The 21,918-nt window shown below is 36.8% G+C and overlaps 1 protein-coding gene across 3 annotated transcripts; it reads right to left on the bottom strand.

Annotated features, from left to right (window-relative positions):
• Positions 1-10: 10 nt before the first annotated feature.
• On the bottom strand, positions 11-21,147 carry LOC113232251 (anoctamin-5-like). Of its 3 annotated transcripts, XM_026466914.1 has the most exons (9): positions 21,003-21,147; positions 16,548-16,735; positions 12,228-12,341; positions 10,045-10,144; positions 8,222-8,305; positions 5,954-6,078; positions 4,437-4,606; positions 3,540-3,630; positions 11-195 (listed from the first exon to the last, which is right to left on the bottom strand). In XM_026466914.1, exons 1-9 carry the CDS (start codon positions 21,144-21,146, stop codon positions 33-35), a joined length of 1,179 nt encoding a protein of 392 aa, XP_026322699.1. In that variant the 5' UTR covers position 21,147; the 3' UTR covers positions 11-32. The 3 variants fall into 3 exon arrangements, with proteins under 3 accessions (XP_026322699.1, XP_026322700.1, XP_026322701.1); XM_026466915.1 differs by lacking the exon at positions 12,228-12,341; XM_026466916.1 differs by lacking the exons at positions 3,540-3,630; positions 4,437-4,606; positions 5,954-6,078 and having other exon boundaries at positions 72-195.
• Between the last annotated feature and the right edge of the window lie 771 nt (positions 21,148-21,918).

Raw genomic sequence — 21,918 nt, 5'->3', positions numbered from 1 at the left:
TGCCATTGACACACAACCAAGATGGTTTGAAACTAGCTGAATACTATACTAGTGTCATTGTATCTACTTACGACGAAAGCAGCCAGGAATGGACACAGTAAGTTATATCGAATCACTGACTCTAAGGGGATCAAGCGCCACGCTCCAGTTACTTTAGTTCTTTTAGCCGTAGGATAGTTCACAGTATACTCTACCCTGTAACAAAGTAGTTAAAGATTTAGTGGTTACTTACGTCTTTTAGCAGTGATGCAAACGCGCGGTTCATGAAATATTTACACAATATTTTGTTTTGTTAATTGTAAATTTAAAGTTAAATTTATAAATACATTAAATAAATAAATTACTTAATTAATTTAAAACGTGCGTCAAGTTTGTATCGCGTTTGCATCGCGTTTGTATCGCGTTTGCATCGCTGCTAAAAGTCGCCATGTGTACCCGCTTTAAGTTCAATTTCTTTGGGGTAATAACGAAATGGAACCAAATTTTGTAAAGTCAAATAATTGTGTAAAGTACAAACTAGATACGGGGTGGTTGTAATCTGTTTCAATTCATTTTACAAGAAAAGTAAACAAATGGGTTTGGTTAAAATTATAAACCAATCACTCAATAAATGAAATAAGTTACACTTTCACGTATACTTTGAAGATTTCGTCTTGATATCACATCACTTTTTCCAACAACATTCGTTTCACAATTATTCAGGTCATTTTCACGTTAGTCCAAAAGTGAGATTATTTTTCTATTGTAGAAGCATGGATTATAATTAAATTTAAGTTTTTGTAACCGATTAGTAAGATCGAATATTTCAATCACAATCGACCAAGTAGCTAAATGTAACGATTCGGAGATTTTAAAATCAGACTTCGAAAAATTTAAATTTACATTTATAGGTATAAATATACCATGTACTAATTCCATGTATGAAAATAATGTCACTCCGTATCGAATGACATTTTTTAGTTAGTAAACAACAGCAAAATCGCAAAAAACAATTCGTTTCAATGGCGTCCATATAACTCGATTCCCAGGCTTGCCCAACATTTTCCACATATCATCAAATATCATATAATTATTTTTGATACAAGTGCGGAAAGTTAGTCATAATTCACAAGACTGGAGACAAGTGAAAATGACAAATCCGCACGTGTATCAAAGGACGTTTTTTAATACATTTGCGAAAAAGCTACGTTGAAAGTAAAATAAAACAGTATTTTAAAAAACTCATTTTATTTCTTTGTCTGATATAAATTCAGAGTACAATGGCAACTGTTGCCAGTATTCAGATGCATTAAGATTATTATTTTAGTATGGAAAATATTTTGGTATTTTTAAATGTAACCCGTTGTTTTATAAAACACCTATGCAATTTAAACAAATAAGATGTTTGTAAGTAAATATAAGTTTTAATGATGAATGACTTACGTAACAAAGCACATAAATATTAAATAAATATACAACCTTTTTAGTTCTATGTTTAAGACTTGAAACAACAGTAAATTAAAACAATAAATGGAAAAGTAAAATCCAATAATAAAATCCAACTTTCGGCACGATTTGTAGTACAAAAATACCAGGTTTTAAGCCAACTGTATTAAAAAAATATTTTAAAGACGTTCACTACATTTTGTGCTTAATCTTACATGTGGAATACTTAACCAGTGAAATAAAGTGTACTATTATCTTGTGCGCTAATAAATTTGTTAAGGTAATTTTTTTTTGCTCCGGCTATACTGAAGACAATTTTCATGTCTCGCTACTGGATTATATTGCAGTTAGTACGATAATATTTGTTTTTTTTCTTAATGCATTACATTACAAGGCATTGCTTGTAAGATTAAATAGCCTCAATTCAGCCAGTGTCCGTTTTTTTGTTTCATAAACATCATGTAGGGTGTGTTAGACAATACACAGGCAATTTTGTCCGGTGACTCAGAGAGAGTATCGAAGAACGATACATTTTTCATTCTACTAAATTCTAGTGTCCAATAGCATGTCGGTGCAATGGCAGTGATGACATTAATTCATTCAGTCAATCACAACTATCGATGTTGCCTTACGAAAACTACCATCGAAATTACTAAGCATATCTTAATTTTTATCTCGTTTAATTAGCAATTTGGTCTTCAAATTAAATATTCGATACCTCCAATGCGCCGCTAACTTTATTTTCTGGACAACTTCTGTTATTTTTGTAAACAAGCATTTTTATTTACTAATTTCATGCTTCTCAAATTTTGTGAAAAAAAAAGAAAAAAAACAGATTGAAAAGAGAACAAGTCCAAAAATTAAGTTGGCGTAATGTTCATTGAAGGTATCGGTATATACAGGTTGATAATAAAATCACTAGCCACTTTTTTCCTTGTGCACAAGATTCAATAATAGAACACATTAGTGAAATAAAACAAAAAATCTCCATTTTTTTTAATTTAAAATATTATCCCATAATTGCTAAGGCGTGGTTACCTTAAAATAGCAAATAAAATTGAGCGATTAGAGCCGAGTTGTCTATACGCCTAGACGCCAGCACGTCGCGCCGCGCGACCTCAAACCTGCGCTAACGCATCGCGCATCAGTTTAATACTTTGTTGTCTGTCAAATATATGAACTCGCGCGCTGTCCCCACGCCGTTCTTGCTGCTATGGCAACGGCGTCTGGTAAACATCGGGTGTCAATATTGTTCACAATTTTTCGGAAAACTTGGGGACGTCATAACTTACTTATTTGTTAAGTATTTGAAAAAAAAACCATTCCATTATACAGTTTGCTCCTTTTAAAATGGTCAGTGGTTCTTTTATCATCTTGTATAATATTAATAGACTATGCCATCAATGTGCCATCGACTCGCCATTGAAGAGCGGAATACGAAAATATTTCGATGGCTAACAAATCACTTGCACTCACGTTTTATCAGAATACCAAACGTACATATTCCGGCCCTTGACACTCTTTCGACACACAACTAAAGTGATTTAAAATTAGCAGGCTACAGACGCTAGTTTGTTTACTTTTTCTGTATAATGTATTGAAACTATCGAGTATACAACTAGAAATAGAGACGAAATAAGGACCATCCATCCCTGGCAACTCATCAGGTAAATGGGCCTTATATCACTTTAAATATCACATCTCGTTTGCACTGAAATCACAAATTAGAAAGCTGAAATAATACAGCGCCAACAACTATGCCAAAAATAGTCTGTATTTATTGTAATAAAGACAATATCATGCTGTTCCGTTCGATGGTGTGGGAAAAACAGCAAAACTCTCTAATTACAAAACAAACGGAATTACATTTCATCAGTAATTAAATATGAAATATGCAATTTTTAAATTTTCGGCCAGTATAGCAATGCTCAAGTTAAACTGGTCAATTTGAAGTGAAGCAATTGACAAAACCCGTCAATTGTTTCGAATTCAGGTTGGCTAATCGGAGCGCAGTTCTCATGCTGATGATTTGGCAGAATTGTTTTCAAACAAATGAAAGGGCATTTCGTCTCTATTTCTGGTTACATACTCCATTCATAACAAGTACCAATTACCTTACAATAGGGTGTTTAGGTTTTATATTAAGTTCCCATAACCAACGTAGGTAGTTATGTTTCCGTTTCCAGAAAAAGTAGAACGCTATACCTGTGGTCACAATAAAGTACGAATAATAATAACCTCAGTTCGTGGAATTTACATGAAAGTGCGCGAAACAATATTCACCCCCTAGTTTGCCGCCTCAGACAGTTATGTTATTGTTCATGATTATTGGGATCCGTAAAACAGATGGAGTAAAGTGATAACCGAATGGTGGCCAAAAAATGGATGAAGGAACGTGAGGCGTCTTGTTCGACATAGTCAATGTTGCGGGCCGTAGATGGGTAAGACTGGAACACGATCGTGGTGGATGATACAAATAGCGGGAGGCCTATACCCAGTTCAAACTCAAACAATTTTTATCTTATAGGTAAGCAAATTACACGTGAAGTCAAACTCTACTGCTCATTCATAAAGCAGATCCCCTGATAAGAATGAGCAAAAAAATTCTAGTTTTTTGTTTGTTTTGTAATTTTTATTTCAAACATCATAGATCGAGACTACCTGCAAGAGCTAAACTCATATTTGTCATAGTACATGAAGTTGTATAAAATAACCTTTAATATAAAGTTTTTGTTTCACTATAGTTTTAAACCTCGTGAGTGGCAAATTTTGAATATATCTGGAATCTTATTACAGAAGTGTATACATTGCCCCCAAAATGAATGCGCATATATTGCCCCTAAATGAATAAAGCAGTGGGTGAAAGTGCCCTGTGGACAATGGTGATGATGGTCCATTATAACGACCACTTCGCAGCGGTTTACGCCTACGATTTTAGAAATCGTGACCATCACCTACCTGGTTTGCAAAAAAATGGACACTTTGATATCACAAAAAATAATTGGACTTACACCACATAGTAAATATGGGTGACATAGTCATGATTTTTTGCGTTAAGCGAACAAATTTATGGACTTCACAGTATTCCGATAAGTTTCTGATTGGGCACGCGTTAAAGTCCATACACGTAGGGCACAAGCGTTTGAACTCCAATGAATCCGCTTTACAATACATGTTTGACCTAAAAATAAAATCATGGTTTTACTACCAAATTGGTGTAAACAATTATTATAATATTAAATATGACTGCTACTGCGTTTCTTAATATTGTATGAAAATTAATAGTGACGGGGTTATAGCGCTTCTATAAGCGTCTAGTTTAAAGGCGTCCTAAAGGTTCTGAAAAACAAATTAAATAGCAGCGAGCTAAGGCTAACTGTATTACTAACTAAGCTTTGTTAAAATTAGCAAACTATCAAGAGCGTGTGCTACAACCTACGAAGTACCAACATCGATCTACAAAATACGAACTACGACCTACGCTCTACAAAAGACGAATAGCATTAACCTACGAACTACGAGCTACTGTAACGGAACGTTATAACATTGTTAAATTATTTTTGAACAAATGGTTTTTTAAATTTAACAGTTTTAAAAATTGAACACAAATATTATCTTCAACAAATACATCCTATTTTTAAATAATAATTTATTATAAAAACATTAAAACCATGATTTACCATTACAAAATTGGTTAAATCTATGGCGGCTTACGTTGCATTTTCGAATGATGACGGACATAGAGTGGGGGAGAGCGGCAACAGGCGCCGGCGCCAGCCGACTCTGGGGGTCTACTCTCGATCTCCGTCGGACATCCGTCCGAAACAATTACTGTCAAATAAGTAATATTCGACAAAATTAAAAGACAAGTATCAAGTATAAAGCTTCATTCGCATCACGCGTCTTTTCATTTGGTGAAGTATTGCTTATTCAGCCTTACTGCCTAAATTCTTTTTATATATTTATTTTTTTGCAATTGCTACTACGTATGTGGTGCTTCTTTAATTCTCTTTCGCCGTCAGTGGGCTTTCAGAACGGATGCAAAAGGACTGTTACTACCAGTTGGTTGTCCGTTGCAGGAGTCACCTTCGGATTAAGTTACCTTCGGGTTGGCAATTGCTACCTTTGGTGAGCTTCCTTCGGGCTCATACACCTGGAGCTTGACGCCGTCCGGACTAGAACGAAGCTGCTGCTCGCCCTGAGGCCCTTCTTCTGCGCCGGCAAATATACAGGAGAGTACCATACTCGGAAGCGAAAAACCTAAAGTCTTACCACGACCCTTAATAAATTCATGTACCGTTTTATTTTTAAAATTTAAATTTTAAATTGTAATTCGTTTTTTTTATTATAATTAATTCAATTAACGGAATTTTTCGTTTGATTTTCTACCCTCATACGGAAAATAAAACTAGGGAATCGAACCCGATACACTACGACCAACGAACTACCAACAACGATCTACAAAATACGAACTACGTTCCACGAGTCACGAATTATAATATTATTTTTATTATTAGTCTGTACTTACACTTCTCTCGTTACTAAAGAATTAATGGTACGCCACACAAGAGGAAGTAAGAAAAATGGTGTAATAGGCATACACACAATCAACATTGTCATGTAAAACTGATAATAGGCAAAATACATAGCCAACTGAAAATAATAATAAATAAAAATGTGTAGATAATGCTAAACTCTCCTCTTTTTAACCTGATTTATTCAAGGAATAATAATATAACAACCTTAGAATAATAACGCATAGAAACCTAGCCCGCACACGCTAAGTGAGGCAATTTGAAGCGCTCCCAATGGGCCTACACGAGCGCGCGGGCCGTCAGTGCTCAAGGTCAACTTGCAGCAATCAGCTCAAGAATTTTAGCTAAAAATGACGAATGTGCGGTAAATGAGGGTAAAAATACGTCAGACAAACATAAAATAGATACTAACATCACATAATTCCATGGCATCGTTATTTGTATATTTGTGTGCGTGCTGACGAGCGTAGATACAAGTTGCTTACGCCTACATGAATTTGATTTTTGCCTCGCTTGTGACAGTTCGTTTGATATGAAACTATCATTCTATGCCATTGACTTACAAATAAATGGACGACGGGTCTAATACAAACACCACGAAAAAAATGTCCCAAGTCAACCTATTCGAAATTTAAATTGTAATGTCATCGCAGTATCGCGCTGTCAGTAGAACAAATGAAGACTAAAGCGGAGTGTCGCGCTCTGTATACGATTTTAGCGCCTTACAAGTGCGGACACTTTTTAGCGCGGACCCAACGTCCATATAATTGTAAGTCAATGTTCTATGCGTTATTATTCTAAGATAACAACAGAAGGGAGATGTTTGGACATTTGTTACGTCACGACGAATCCTTAATGTGACTGTTACATAATGAAGGCATTAAAATACGAGTGTGGGTTTATAAAACCAGCCGATAGATGAATTTCATAAAAACATCACACAAATGTTTTAATGTCTAATTATGTAGAGCTACATACACTGCTTTATCTATACACATATTATAAGCTCTCTCAGATGTGTTCAGAAACCGCATGTTACGACAGGCACGTTACTGATTAGAGCTATTAGCAATACTTATTAGTAAAATAATGCAAAAAACTTATTCTCACGCATGTCATGCAACCGTAGTTTTTTATGCTTCGTAGACAAATTAACGTCGGTCCCATCTATCATATCGTTCATTGACTTACAAATAAATGGACGACGGGTCTAATACAAAAACCACGAAAAAAATGTCCCAAGTCAACCTATTTAAACGTAGTGACATGTAAAGGAATATGAAAAAGCTAAAACGTTGAATTTAAATTGTAATGTCATCGCAGTATCGCGCTGTCAGTAGAACAAATGAAGACTAAAGCGGAGTTTGACGCTCTGTATTGTTTGACTGTAACACTTTTTAGCGCGGACCCGACGTCCATATAATTGTAAGTCAATGATATCGTTCGTAAGAAAGTGGCGTGTGAGATTTGTCAAAATTGTTTGCTATTGACATTTCATTTCGAATAAAACTTCATCTCGACTGATGTTAGAATTGAGGTCGAATCAAATTGTTTTGTTTTTCAGAGATGTTCGAAATTTGAACGTAATAATAAAATCGAATTCGATGTTATTATGAAGCAATAATAACATTTTCACAGATAAGAAATTTGTTCTAATAAAACAGTTTATCTTTATGCTGGTCGTGATTTGCGGTTTTTTAACACATCATAGAGGGTTTATGATATATGTGTAGATAAAGGTTATAATGAAAGTAAGATGTTTTTTATCATACCTAGTGACGGGAAAAACAAATCATACGTTTGTTTGGTGGTAAGCGACACGTCTGTCCATAGCAGTGGCAGTGCCACTCAGAGCTTTACATCGCAAAGGGCATTTGAGGTGCACTACCACTATGGAAACATTTTCACAAGTTCTAAAAAGTAGAGTATTTAAGTGACGGGACGAATAAGTCGCGCACCTGATGGTAAGCTATACGCCTGTCCAAAACATTTACAGTGCCATTCAGAGCTTTAAATCGCAATCTTAGAGGCACTGCCACTGCGCCTGTCACTGATACAAGTTGACAAGTCCCATGTGCCTGTAATTTCACCAGCACTCTTACCGTTCTAAACCGAAACACAGTAATGTCAGTGCTACCACCACCACTGCTTGGCGGCAGAGACAGGTAATGTGGCAGTATATCCCGGACAACTCTTTCACAAGGAGCTCTACTACTATTAGAGTATCTCTCTCTTCTATAAAGAGGGTATTAATTACATACCTTAGGGCCATAGTACTCGTAGATAACGGAAAGGGGTTGAAACGTTAGTAGATTTCTATATCCTGCCCAGTTGTAGTATAGTATCTGAAAAAAATTGTCGACTAACTTTAGGCCGCATTTATTCGCGCGGTCGCCGCGTGGTCGAAGAGCGGAGTCCGCGTCGCGGCCGCGCAGCGACCGCGTGCGTCTAACTGTCATGACAAAATACGTTTATTCTCAATAGTTCTGTTATACAGTTCTGTTGACAGAACAACTGATACTTTTTTCCCATTTGTTAATAGTTTTCGTCACACAACTACTGAGAAGAATCTCTAATACGAGACGGCCAGCACGGCGGCAGCGCGGCGACCGCGCGGTTGTATTATTCAGAGGAATGTAAATGTTGTTGCCTAGTAAATATAATTCAGATTCGCCATTAATGTATATGAAGGCGTGGTAACTGGGTGGTCGCGGCACCGCAGCCGCGCAAAAACTTTCGCCTCGTGTAACTGGGCGCTTGGTCTTAGTTTTAAATTTGTATTAAATTGATATTCAATTACTTTTTGTGAAATTACTCCACTTGTTTATTATAATTATTAATACAAAGATTGAACACTCAGAAAAAATTCCAAACCGTGCCAGACGCTATAGTCTAGGTTATTAATCTGCCTTAGATTCAAATGGAAATTGATTGTTATAACGATATCCTAATTTGACACTTAAGGCAGTCTCCGATTGGGGCGAAGCCAATCTTGTCAAATTGAATGCTACCAAAACGCAGGCGTGTCTTTTCTCCACTAAACGGAATCCCTTTCACATGACTCCGACTTTTCGTGATATATCCATACCGATAGCCGACCGTCTTCACCTACTTGGAATGGACCTGTCGTCTAATCTGAACTTCAACAGATACATTGAACCCATGGCCAAAAATGCAGCCAAGAAGCTTGGCATCCTTTCCAAAGTGAGGCGTTACTTCACACCGGGACAGTTGTTTCAGCTGTACCAAGCACAAGTCCGGTCGTGTATGGAGGACTGCTGCCACTTATGGGATGGCTCTGCTAAATACCAACTGGCCACCTTGGATTCAATAGACAAGCGTGCTAAGAGGCTTATAGGTGACTCGGAATTAGTAGAGGCGAAGCTGCAGAGCCTTGAACACCGCCGTAAAGTTGCCTGCTTATCGGTATTCTATAGGATATATCACTGAGAGTGTGCGATGGAATTGCATAATTTGATTCCACCCTCCCTTTCCATCATCGGGAGACTAGACGTGGGCAGGGGTTCAACCCCTACGTTGTGGATATTTCCCGGATTTGCACGAAACGTTTCGCTTCCATATTTGTTTTGAATAGGCATTATTTAGGTGTGCAGTTCTCGACCTCATCGTCACTTTCCATCAGTGAGATGGAGGTCAAATACCCACTCATTTTTTTATAAAAATAGAGGTCCCAAACTCGATTCCCGGGCCGGGAGAAATATTTGTATGGCCTACATTTTTTTCGTTCGTGAGTTTGGATGTAATTTGCGGTTGTCAAAAAAAGTCGCGAGAAAAAAATTTCATTAGTTCTGTCAACTGAACTGGACAACTGGACGTAGTTAAATAAAAAGGATCCAATCACCAAAATTATCAAATGAATTATATGTACCAAACGGTTCCTAAAGTCTAACCTCTAAGATCAGCAAAAAATCCAAAATATAAACTAATAAACATCTCTGGAGATACATGACATTTGTACGGTAGAGGTTGAGATGGTGGCACTTTCCAAGTTTCCAAGTTTTTTGCCCTCGTTTTTCCATGGATAAATCCCGAAAGAAGCTGATCTTTTACTGAATGTACTTACTTGTCTGCCGTTCACATTACATGTTGGTTGATCCTCGGTAATGAAATACGGACCGTCGTGAAGCGCGTAAGCGTCCAATATTACGTTATTCCGCAATAAACTTAAAAAAAAACACTTTATAAAGATAATAACAATAATAATAAATATTAGACAACATTGCAACTGCCTCTACCATTATAGTGATCAGAATTGAGGGGTTAATTTTCCTAAATTTTGAACGTTTTCTTAGTATGGCCATGCCCATTTCGTGATGGTAAGCTACACGCCTGTCCATAACAGTTACAGTGCCATTCAGAGCTTTAAATTGCTAAGATCTAAGGGGCGCTACCACTGCGCCCGTCACCATGAGACAGATCTTGACAAGTCCCATGTGCCTGTAATTTCACCAATATATATATCAATGCATGTAAAATTTAGACGACGAATAAATTTAATATACCCAGGCATAATATTCAGTTTCACATATTGCAGTAATTACAATGTTTGTACGGACTTACAAAAGTAATTGTTCTCTCAAACAGAGAAATATACCTAAGATTGGTGAAATAAATAAGATACACGGTGTCCAGTGTCGGAGTATCTTTAAAAAAATTCAATACTACTCTAGATCCTGGGAAGATATGCATCTTAGCAGTTATTATGTTAAAGAACAAGATGTCAAACAATAGCAACCACCAATGTTTCACAACATCAATAGTTTCTATTGTTTGTCTTATCTTGTACTGTGTGAAAGAGATAGCCTTTAATGCTTTCTATGCTGTAAGAAAAGAAAGCAGTTACTTGTTTCTACGGCGAATATTTATGTGCAAAGCACTCTTGTAAGTCGCACCAGAAACACGAGTACAATATTATTTTTGAGATAATAATTAAAATAAATGTATTATTTCCTGTTAAGCAAATACTAACAAGAAATAATAACTTGTGGCCAATGTACTCAAATATATCAATCACAGACATGTTCAAATATAATCAGTTCCGACAAGTACCGGGATTTATAGAAGGGAATGTCCACATTATTCTTTACGTTACTCGAGTTGTAGGTCATGTAACTCCCTCAACTCCGATCAATGTTTATAACTGTCTCCATGGCCGAACGGTTAACGGCTAGTCTGCCACGCAAAGGTCCTGGGTTGAATTCCCAGGGCGGGAGAGATATTTGTATAACCTACATTTATTTCCCTCGTGAGTACGGGTGTCATATTTGATGTTGCCTATGTGTGGGTGTCCATTACGCGATACAGGGTTTCCCTAATGTTAAGTTCACGAATCTTTCACTTGCGTTCCGGCACCTTGCCCTGGGTTTGGTTGTAGTGGACGCGTGGACGCTGCTGTGCTTTGATTGGCCAGTGGTGCTGCCCTTCGCAAACGTTCCCTGTTGCTTGCGTAGAAATATCAAGCTTGCTAGATATCAAACATACGCAAGGCTAAGAAATCCAACGTAAAGCATGCGGCTGGCGCAAGCGAGCGCGTACGCGACACAACCTTGCGTATGCGCGAAGCGCGTCTCGCGAGCAAGCGAAAAACGCAAAGAACCACGCATAAAGCGCGACTACGAGAGTGAGTTTTTTTTATTATATCAAGTGACGGGACGAACAAGACATGCGTCCGATTGTAAGCTACACGCCTGTCCATAACAGTAGCGCGATTCACGTAATTTCAAGCTATCAAAATATCGTTAAAATTACATAGTCGTTCGATCGAAGTCCTATCCAAAATGGGTATGCACGTATCACTTGAACGAACGTTGATATGAGTAGGATCGAAACTTACAACCAATGAACGACATCTTGGATTGTGAAATTTGGCATTTACTCGTCGAAAGTCTATTGAAAGAACTGTCAAAATTTTAGAATCGTATGACTTGTCGTTTAGAGTCGATTTAAGTTCGATACGTATACCAGAATAAGCTTTAACGACATTTGGATCGAACGACTTTAAAATTGGACTCGTTGTCGTTCACTGTCACACGTGAATACGACAAAGCAGTTCAACGACTAAATCGCTACGATATCGTAACGGTTTGATTACGTGTGTCACCCCCCAGTTGCAATGCCATTCAGAGCTTTATATCGCAAAGATCACAAGCCTTTCGCAAATGTATACACATCTGTACGTTTCACTCAGATATGACAGCAATGTTGCGGTAGGTGACATAAGGGAGGACGTGTTATTCTGAGTCGTACCTCCAAAGGCCGTAGTATCTGTCATTTACGCCGTAGGGCTGGTGGTTCACAAGCATAAAAGTGATAAGGCTTCGGTCTCGGTTTGAAAACCGATGTGGTTTGAAATAGCGGCGGCTGTGAAAATAAATAAAAAACAAAAATTATTAACATCCAATCATTTAAAAGTACTAAATATAGGTAATTACTAAGGCTTAATAATTATAATCTCTGTCTCTAAAGATTTTTTACATTTCGATTACAGATTCGAGTCTGATGTTTTTAATCTCGGGAAAAATCGAGACTTTGAAGAGTTAAATCACTTAAGAGGGAGCAGGGGAAAAATTCTAATCTTCGATTTGATTTGAGAGGGGTATATCCACTTTAAAGTTAAAAATAAAAGTATGAGTAACTACACGATATATTCAAGCATAGACAATACTCAGAAACATAAAACAATAAAGTTTCCTCGATAGATAAAAATCACGAAATGAAATCTAATTTTCACATTTTTTCGATTCATCCTCGAAAGGCTACAGGTTATTAGGACAAAAATTAGATAATTAATTATATTTATGCATGATCGACAACTGCTACTACGGATTTATTTTTAATCCCTTTAGTTTTAGAGTTATTCCGCTAAAACGAATTTGGTACTTTTAATGCGCAAAATTCAACATCTCCTGTCGCATGTCACGCGAACTTCAGGCATATATTTGTTTCACAAATTTGGGCGGAGCCAACGTCAAAACATTTTTGGCGTGCTCCCTCTTAATAGTCTATACTACCTCAAATGGTTTTGGTTGATTCCATATAAAAGTGAATGTGTTGGAATCTATCACTTTGAAAAAACTATTTAGTAAAATTGAGGACATACACTGATAACGCGATTTCTAAAAATTTTTACAATAGAAAAATACACAACCTTGCCTTGAAATTTTAAAAGAAAACTGCTGTATTTAATAGGTACTTTACATATAACATTCTGTGACGGAAGCAAAATTAACCGTATTACTACGGGAAAAATTGGAATTCGAGCTGAGATTGTGTCGACTCTTAATTAAAAAGCATTAAAATCTACTAAACCAACAGGCATTTTTATTCTTGTTGCATCGACATGGCAACGAAATAGACTGGAGTTTAGTAGGTATAACCTGTGAAGGTAGAAGAAAGTTAGTAACAAACTCGGGTTCTCTCTGTCTAAAACTGTAGTAAACGCCCTTTTGTTTCTTACGTATCCACTATAAAAATTAAAAAATAACCTTAGTATGCAATTTTTTCATTTTACAATTTGAGTTAATAAAAGTAGGTAATAAACTATATTCAAAACATGGTTTGAGTGTTTAAATGCCTATAAATATGGTAATCTACATTTGAAATAGTCTCGAAAGTCTCGTTTTTTCCGGAAGTTCCGGGACCGCACCGAATCTCCATATTTTTTTCCCGGCACGCAGAAATGCAGCGAAATTGAACGCCGCATTCTTGACTAAATCGGCTTGCTGACTGAAAACAGACTTCCTCAAAATAGACTACTTATTACAATCGCCATGTCTAAGGTATTTATTTATTTTATTATGAATGAAAAATAACAGTACAAATCTAGTAACAAACTAGCAGTTTATCTGACTGTTACTTATTGAAAGGTATCAAAATACGAGCGTGGGTTAAAAACATCACACCAGTGCTTTAATGCCTAATTATGTACAATTACATGCACTGCTTTATCTATACAAATATTATAAGCTCTCTATGATGTGTTCAGGAACTGCATGTTACGACTGGCAAAATGGTGGCAAATAAAAAAACTATTCTCACGCATATCACGCAAACGTAGTTGTTTTTAAATTCATATGCAAACTAGAGCCCCAGCTATCATATCGATCGATATCAAGTAACGTGTGAAATTTGTCAAAATTGTTTGCTATTGACGTTTCATTTCGAATTAAACTTCACCTCGACTGATATTGTTAAATATTACAAAGGCATACGATAAGGTTTAACACCACATTTTATTAAACAAATTGCATGCGGTAGGAATAAGAGGTATTGCATATGATTGGTTTAAATCGTATTTACAAAACAGGCAACAGATAGTAGAAATAAAATATTTTGACTATAAAACCTGACCGATTTCTAATATTTCATCTGACATTCAATTAATTCGTCATTCAATCCCACAAGGTTCCGTACTCGGGTGTTTTTTATATTTAATGTACATAAATGACCTGCCAAAATCAATAAACCAAACGTGCGTACTATTCGCTGATGATATTTCATTTCTCTCTCCTTACTCAACGATGATAATCTAGATCTAAACACAACTTTGAAACTTGCATTAGGTGATGTCGTAAATTCGCTAAATGACCATAATTTAGAAATAAACTTTACAAAAACAAAATAATGCAATTCAGACTGTATCAAAAACCTCCATTGACTATAGACTTCACCTACAAGGACAACAATGTAGAAAGTGTTAACACTCACGTTATTGGGGTTTGACATAGATACGAACATTAATTGGAAAGCTAGATAGCACTGAAATTATCTAGATTTACAACGCATGCGCGAGTAGGTTCACTATTAATCCTAGATAAAAAGTATAAGTAGTGTAAGTTAAAAAGTGTGTATGAATCATAAAACATTTAAAGAATACCGATAGCTGTAAACTATATTTTAAGAATTTAGAAATAATAACATTACCATCTATGTACTTTCTAGAAATTGCCAAATTTGTAACAAAATATCCAAATTTTTACACAAAACAGGGGGATCTATCACGTCGCTTTCCCACAAGATACCAAAACAAATTAATCAAGCAAACATCGAAAATGGAAATATATAGATCCACACCCCTAGCTAGTCAATTAAAATTTTCTATAAAATACCTGAAAACGTCAAAATCATCATCTGTCATCATTTATAAATAAACTAAAAGCCCTGCTAATAAAAAAAACTTATTATACAATTGGTGAATATTTGAATGATCAGACAATAACTGCATAAATATTAACATACATTAATTTTTATCACGTTTTTGACATAATAAAATTATCATAATTTACGTACATTTGTTAGGACTTTTTTTTCTTTTTGTGTTAATAATTCATTTTCTTCAAGCATTATTTTGTCCAATTTTGGCCATAAATTAATTAATTGAATGATAAAAAAATTTGTCACTTATTATTCTTAATGTTAATTATTGTGATATAAATTTTCATATTGGTTTTGATAAATTTCATAATAATTGTAATAATTAATGACACAGCTTGTGTACGAGATTAATAATAAGTTAGTTATTATCATTGTAGTGCCCTTACAGGGTTCATGTGCTGGAATACTATTAAGTAACACCTCTGTTAATCACATAACACAATGAATAAATGAATTACTGAAATTCAGGTCGAATCAAATTGTTTTGTTTATCAGAGATGTTCGAAATTTGAATGTAATAAAAATCGAATTTCATGTTATTATGAAGTAATAATAACATTTTCACAGATAAGAAATTTGTTCTAATAAAACAGTTTATCTTTATGCTGCTCGTAATTTGCGGTTGTTGGACACATCATAGAGGGCTTCTGATACGTGTAGGTATAGATATAGTATTATTACTAATATATACACAATTATAAACAACATAATCCACGAACTACTATTAAATCATATAGTATCTTCAATTCATTTATACGTCCCACTGCTAGGCACAGTTTTCTCTGAGACGCGGATTCTAGGCCATAGTTCGCCATAAACCACCAGAAACCGATACCTACCGTTCTGACGCGTCATGACACGATACATCAGACAAATCCAAATCCAGCTTTACAAATAACCCGGTATAGTAATTGAAAAACAGGGCACTTCCAGTTCGTATTTACTTTTCCGTCTAATTGTAAACTCATCATTATATCAGCCGGAAGACGTCCACTGCAGAACATAGTCCTCTCCCAAAGATTTCCAGACTAGCCCATCGGACGCGACGTGCATCTATCGGTTGCCCGCCCTTACCAGGTCTAGTAGGGGGTCGTCCCACTGAACGCCTTCCGGTTCGTGGTCTCCATTCCAGGAACCTTTCTGCTCCAACAGCCCTTAGTTCTACGAGCTATGTGCCCTGCCCAATGCCACTTCAACTTGCTAAGCCTTTAAGCTACGTCGGTGAGTTTCGTTCTTCTACGGCTCTCCTCATTTCTGATTGGATCACGTAGAGAAATGTCGAGCATTGCTCGCTCCACAGCTCGTTGAGGGACTTTGAGCTTTTTTATGAGGCCCCATAGTAAGTGACCACGTCTCAGAGCCGTAGGTCATGCCTGGCAATTGTAAACTGTAACGCAAAAAATCCAAAATTACCGCATCAACTTGACCCATTCTCTCTCGTGCGAAGGCTGGCGAGGGGCAGGTTTGCCAATTGGTCTTCCAATGAAATGTACATGGTTATCTTGAAAGCGCTTTGTCACTTCAAAATAATCTTTATAGTCGTCGAGAATCGTATCTGGTGCGTGAATTTTGCAAAACAGGACATTGTTGTGTTCAGGCAACTGAAATTTTTTTCTGTATTAATATTCATGCTAAAGATTTTTTTTCGTGATACCTAGTGACGGGAAAGCAACACGCCTGTCCATAACAGTTGTTTAAAATCACAAAGATCTGAGGGGCACTGCCACTGCGCCTGTCACGCTAAGACATAAGTTGACAAGCCCCGTGTGCCTGTAATTTCACCGGCGGCGGAAATAGGGAAGGTGGCAGTACTTCCCTGAACGAGCTCTTTCACAAGGAACATTACTGATACTATTATACGTAAATGTAAGGCTGTATATTGGAGGCTTAATCATTTCTTCGACAAACCTTTGAGCTCCCCAATCATACATACTAAGTACTGTAGTGTAAGCTCTACTCTATGAGTAGAAATACTGGCTGAATGAATATAGGTTTGCGTTTAGAATGGTATTAAAAAACTAAGATGTAAAAAAAAGAACATCTCGGTTGTTCTAGATGAGGCTTCGATCAGTAAAGATGAAATATATATTTATTCATGGAAATATCCCAGTTTTATGTTTAAAAGTACCTCTACGCAAGCCCAAGTCTACATTCCCTGTTATAAGTGGTGGAGGCGCTTACAAGCAGCGTACGATCGCCTTACGTGGAAATTCCGATGTGGAAAAATTTTATATGATTTTACGCTTAGAATAATAACGCATAGAAACCTAGTCCGCACACGCTAAGTGAGGCAAATTGAAGCGCGCCAAAAGAGCCTACACGAGCGAGCGAGCCTTCAGTGCTCAAGGTCAACTTGCACCGCGAACAGATCAAGAATTTTAGCTAAAAATTACGAAATGTGCGGTAAATTAGTGTAAAAATACGTCAGGCAAACATAAAATAGATACTAACATCACATTCCACAAGGAAATAACACGTTTCAACTTGTATTTTTATATAAATATTCACATACCTAAAATTAACCTGCTACTAAAACTAGCCTACATGAATTTCATTTTTGCCTCACTTATGACAGTTCGTTTGATATGAAACTATCATTCTATGCGTTATTATTCTAAGATTTCACGAAAAATCTCCAACGAGAAGAAGAGGCAACTTATAAGGTCGTAATTTGTATTTTATTTTAATTTTATAAATTTGTTGTTGTGCTTTTATGCGCTTCCTAGTGAAAAGGGGCAAGATAGAAAAGTACAAAATTAATCGTATACACCAAAACCACAAAAGTTTATTGGCTTAAATGATGTAGATGAATTTCTGAACTATTTTGAGGCGATCAGCGTGATATATAACTGGTCAGATGGGCAAAAGAGGTATGTGATTGCGACGTATCTGGAAGGGCCAGCTCTTCAGTGGTACAAAACTCATTTTTCCTCATATGCGACGTATGATATCGGTGCGCAAAAATTAAAAGAGCAGTTCCCCTCACAGGTCCATTATGCCCCAAGAGTTCTACTATAGGCGGCAGATGCCTAATGAGCCGCTCTTGAGCTATTTTTATAATCTGGAAAACTTGGCGACAAAGGCAAAGATACAGGACGATGTGAAGTTTATACAACATTACCTTAAAGTCTTTAGCTCCCAAGTATCAATGCGTGCTTGCTAGCAAGTTGTTCGCGTCTACAGACGAGTTGAGAGAAACGATTATACAGATGGAGGATGTATTTAATCGAGAATAAAACTTAGAACAACAGAGTTCGATACTCCGTTACCGGTACGTATTTCGAAAGAACACTCTCAATGTTGGCAAGCACAAGGAGATCCGTCACCGGTTGGTGGACCCATCTCTGCTTATTCAGATTATCACACACAGACTCCGGTCACGGCCGTTGTTCCATTTGACGTGCAGCGAAATACGCCACACGGAAGATACAATTTGAAACCTCAGCAAGTATATTCGCATGCACAAGGAAGTGGTTCTTCGACAGGATACCCCCCAACGTCGATTTTATCAAGGCGCAGCTGGTCATTCAAGAGACGATCACCGATAGGTAGCCGGGATGGTCAGACGTGGAATGCGAAGCCGGCGTTCTCGAAACAAAAATTGTGTATAGTTGATAATTGTGATGTAGGTAGAGCATCCTTTATAACCATTTGTATAAATAATGTAGAATGCGATGCGTTGGTGGATACTGGTGGTTCCGTTTCAATAATCTCTAAATTTTTTTGCAGATAAATTACATTGGCAGATTGAAAAAACGCCGAATTTTCCTTTGCGTACAGTTGGTGGAACGCGAATAATACTGCAGGCGTCCACCAAAGTTTCGTTGACAATCCAGGGAAACAAATATCTATAAAGGCTGCTTGTTGTGGATGACGATGAAGAGCTCCTTATTTTAGGACAAGACTTCTTGATGGTAAACAGTGCCGTAATTGATTTTGCAGCGAGAATAACTTTAAAGAATAATGTTGAAGTTCCCTTCAATTCTGTCTCTGATGTCATGTAAAAGAAAAAGAATTGTTGTTCTATCGAGCCAATTTCAAAAAGTCATAAAAAGTTTTCATTAAACAAGTCCGAATATTTATATTTTGTTAATCAGTTGGAAGCGAATAGTGACCACATGTTTAATATCTCGAATATGAAAAAGACAGAATTTAATATTGATAACTCTTTGCAGGAGAAAAGGCGGGATGAATTGAATCAGTTATTATTAGAATTCCGCGACACGTTTTCTTTTGCGCCAGTTGAACTAGGGTGTTATAAGCAGTTATTGGTTGAAATCAAAACTACTGATGGGGAACCGGTGCATAAAATGCTATATCGTGTCAGCCTTAAACAGCGACAAATTATTGAGGAACAAGTGGAAGAAATGTTGAAGTATGGGATAATTCAGAAATCGAAAAATCCAAATGCTCCACCGGTAGTTTTGGTGGATAAACCTGAAGGGCCGCCGAGATTTTGTATTGATTATAGGGCTTGAATAAAAACATTAAAAACGATTCATACCCTATTCCGAAAGTAGATGATTTGTTAAGTTGTTTATAGCATGCAAGGTATTTTGCAGATTTAGATATGAACTCTGGGTATTGTTAATTAGATTTAGGAGAAGGGAAGGAAAAAACTGCCTTTGTTACACATACGGGGCCATATGAGTTCAATTTGTTACCATTCGTCTTGAAAACAAGTCAAGCGGTGTTTCAAAGGGCGATGGATAAGGTATTGGCCGGAATTAAGTATCGTAATGTGATAGTTTATGTGGATAATTTATTTAAAATTGCATTAAAAGAGGTTTTGATTCGATTGCAAAATGCGCATTTGACTTTAAAAGCATCTAAGTGTCGTTTCGGTTTTCAAAAGGTGACTGTTCTAGGACATGAAGTGTCGGCCGAGGGTATTGGACAGGATAGCAAGAAAGTTGCGGCTATGAAAGAGATAAATCCCCCACGTAATCTGACGGAAGTGAGAGCGGTTTTAGGATTGTTCTCTTATTATCGAAAATTTATTGATAGTTTTGCACTTCCCATCACGAATTTGGCGAAAAAGGACAAGGTGTTTATTTAGACGAATGAAGCGCAGGAGGCATTTGAGGTGTTAAAAGATTGGATTTGCAAAAGGGCCTGCTCTGGGGCATTACTCGTCGAATAGTAAACAGGTGACGCGGTTGTGTGTGGATAGCAGTGGATATACAGTTGGATGTTGTTTAGTGTAGGGAATGGAAGAGATGAAGCCTATAGCATAAGCCTCGAGGAAGTTAAGGGATGCAGAAAAGAAATATTCTGTTACGGAAAAGGAGTGTTTAGCACTTATAATGGGCGTTGAATTATTTTAAAAGTTATTTATGGGGATTTCGATTTCAGGTTGTTACAGACCATCGGGCGTGTGTGTGGTTAAAAGTGATATAAGGCCCATTTACCTAATGAGTTGCCAGGGTTGGATGGCCCTTATTTCGTCTCTATTTCTAGATATATACGCAATGATACAACCTCAAATGGCTTTTGTTGATTCCGCATAGTAGTGAAAGTGTTGAACGAATCACTTTGGAAAAAATATATAGTAAAATTCCAATTCAAATTTTTTTATATCCTCATATATATTGATTACTATACTGTGTAAAAACACGATTGTTAAAAATTTTAACGATACAAAAAAATCTCCGTATTCACCAATTATTATTTTTACGTCAACTGAACTAAATAGGACGCGTAGACTATACAGGGTGGAAATTTATAATGCCACCTGGAGAGAAAGTACTCTAACGTTTAACGGTTACGACTATTTCTATTAAAATTATTGTATTTATTGTTCTCTGTTCATCGTTACGTCACATTTCATATTTTTTGTAATAATAGAGCAGATTGAAAACATCTTACCGTTGCCCTCTCGATCTCTAAGTCCAAACCAATCTTCACCATAGTCGTCATGAGACCGAGCTTGTATTCGTCAGCCCAAAGCGCGTCTCCATCGTCAGTAAAAGCTAACACGAAATCGATACGTTTCAAACAGCCTTGAAACATACCGGTGTAAGGTGCTCGCTAAAATTAAAAAGAAATAGAAATAGACTACAAAAAATCTGTTGCAATTATTGTTAGTAATGACGGGTTTGTGAGTCCTTCATATGCGCTTTTCGCTTGCTTGCGATGGCTGACGGCGTAGAAATCTGCCTTCAAGGCATTCACGAGTTTCCCGCTTTGTGTTGCTGAGAGAACTTGCGCTCATCATCAATCATTTATTTCTTGAAACACAGTACACATGCATTTTATAATAATAATAATACTGATAATAAAAGTAATAATAACATAAGGATTTGAAACTAAATACATACAATATATAGAGTACAAAGCGTATGTACTGTGCTGCCAAGGAAACCGTGACCCACTCAGTTTGTTGTCGTCTCACATTCAAGTGTTATAACGCTGATTTTCAGCGGATCCGGTAAAATAGCACACGTGACACAGAACATTGTAGGCGACACTAAAGATTTTGGATGACACAAGCACATAATTATATTAATTCAAACACAAAAACATGAACAGTCTATTCCATTAAAGTACAATTAATGTGCTTACCATTTATTAGCCTTGCCTTTGTCTGAATTGTCGACACTCTCGAACCATCTGCTGCTCTGTGATTGGCCAGTGGTCCTCACAAAACTCGCAAACGTTGCTGCTTGCTTGGATATATCAAGCTTGCTAAATATCAAACTCACGCCACGCAAAAAAATCCAATGCTAAGCAAGCGGCCGGCGCAAGCGAGCGACTCGTGAACAGTCCTACCTGATCGCACAAG

This window comes from Hyposmocoma kahamanoa, unplaced genomic scaffold (genome assembly GCF_003589595.1).
Source record: "Hyposmocoma kahamanoa isolate Upper Pololo Valley unplaced genomic scaffold, ASM358959v1 67, whole genome shotgun sequence".
Taxonomy (NCBI): domain Eukaryota; kingdom Metazoa; phylum Arthropoda; class Insecta; order Lepidoptera; family Cosmopterigidae; genus Hyposmocoma; species Hyposmocoma kahamanoa.
Note: the sequence above shows the minus strand (reverse complement) of the source record. Positions and strands in the feature narration are given on the sequence as shown.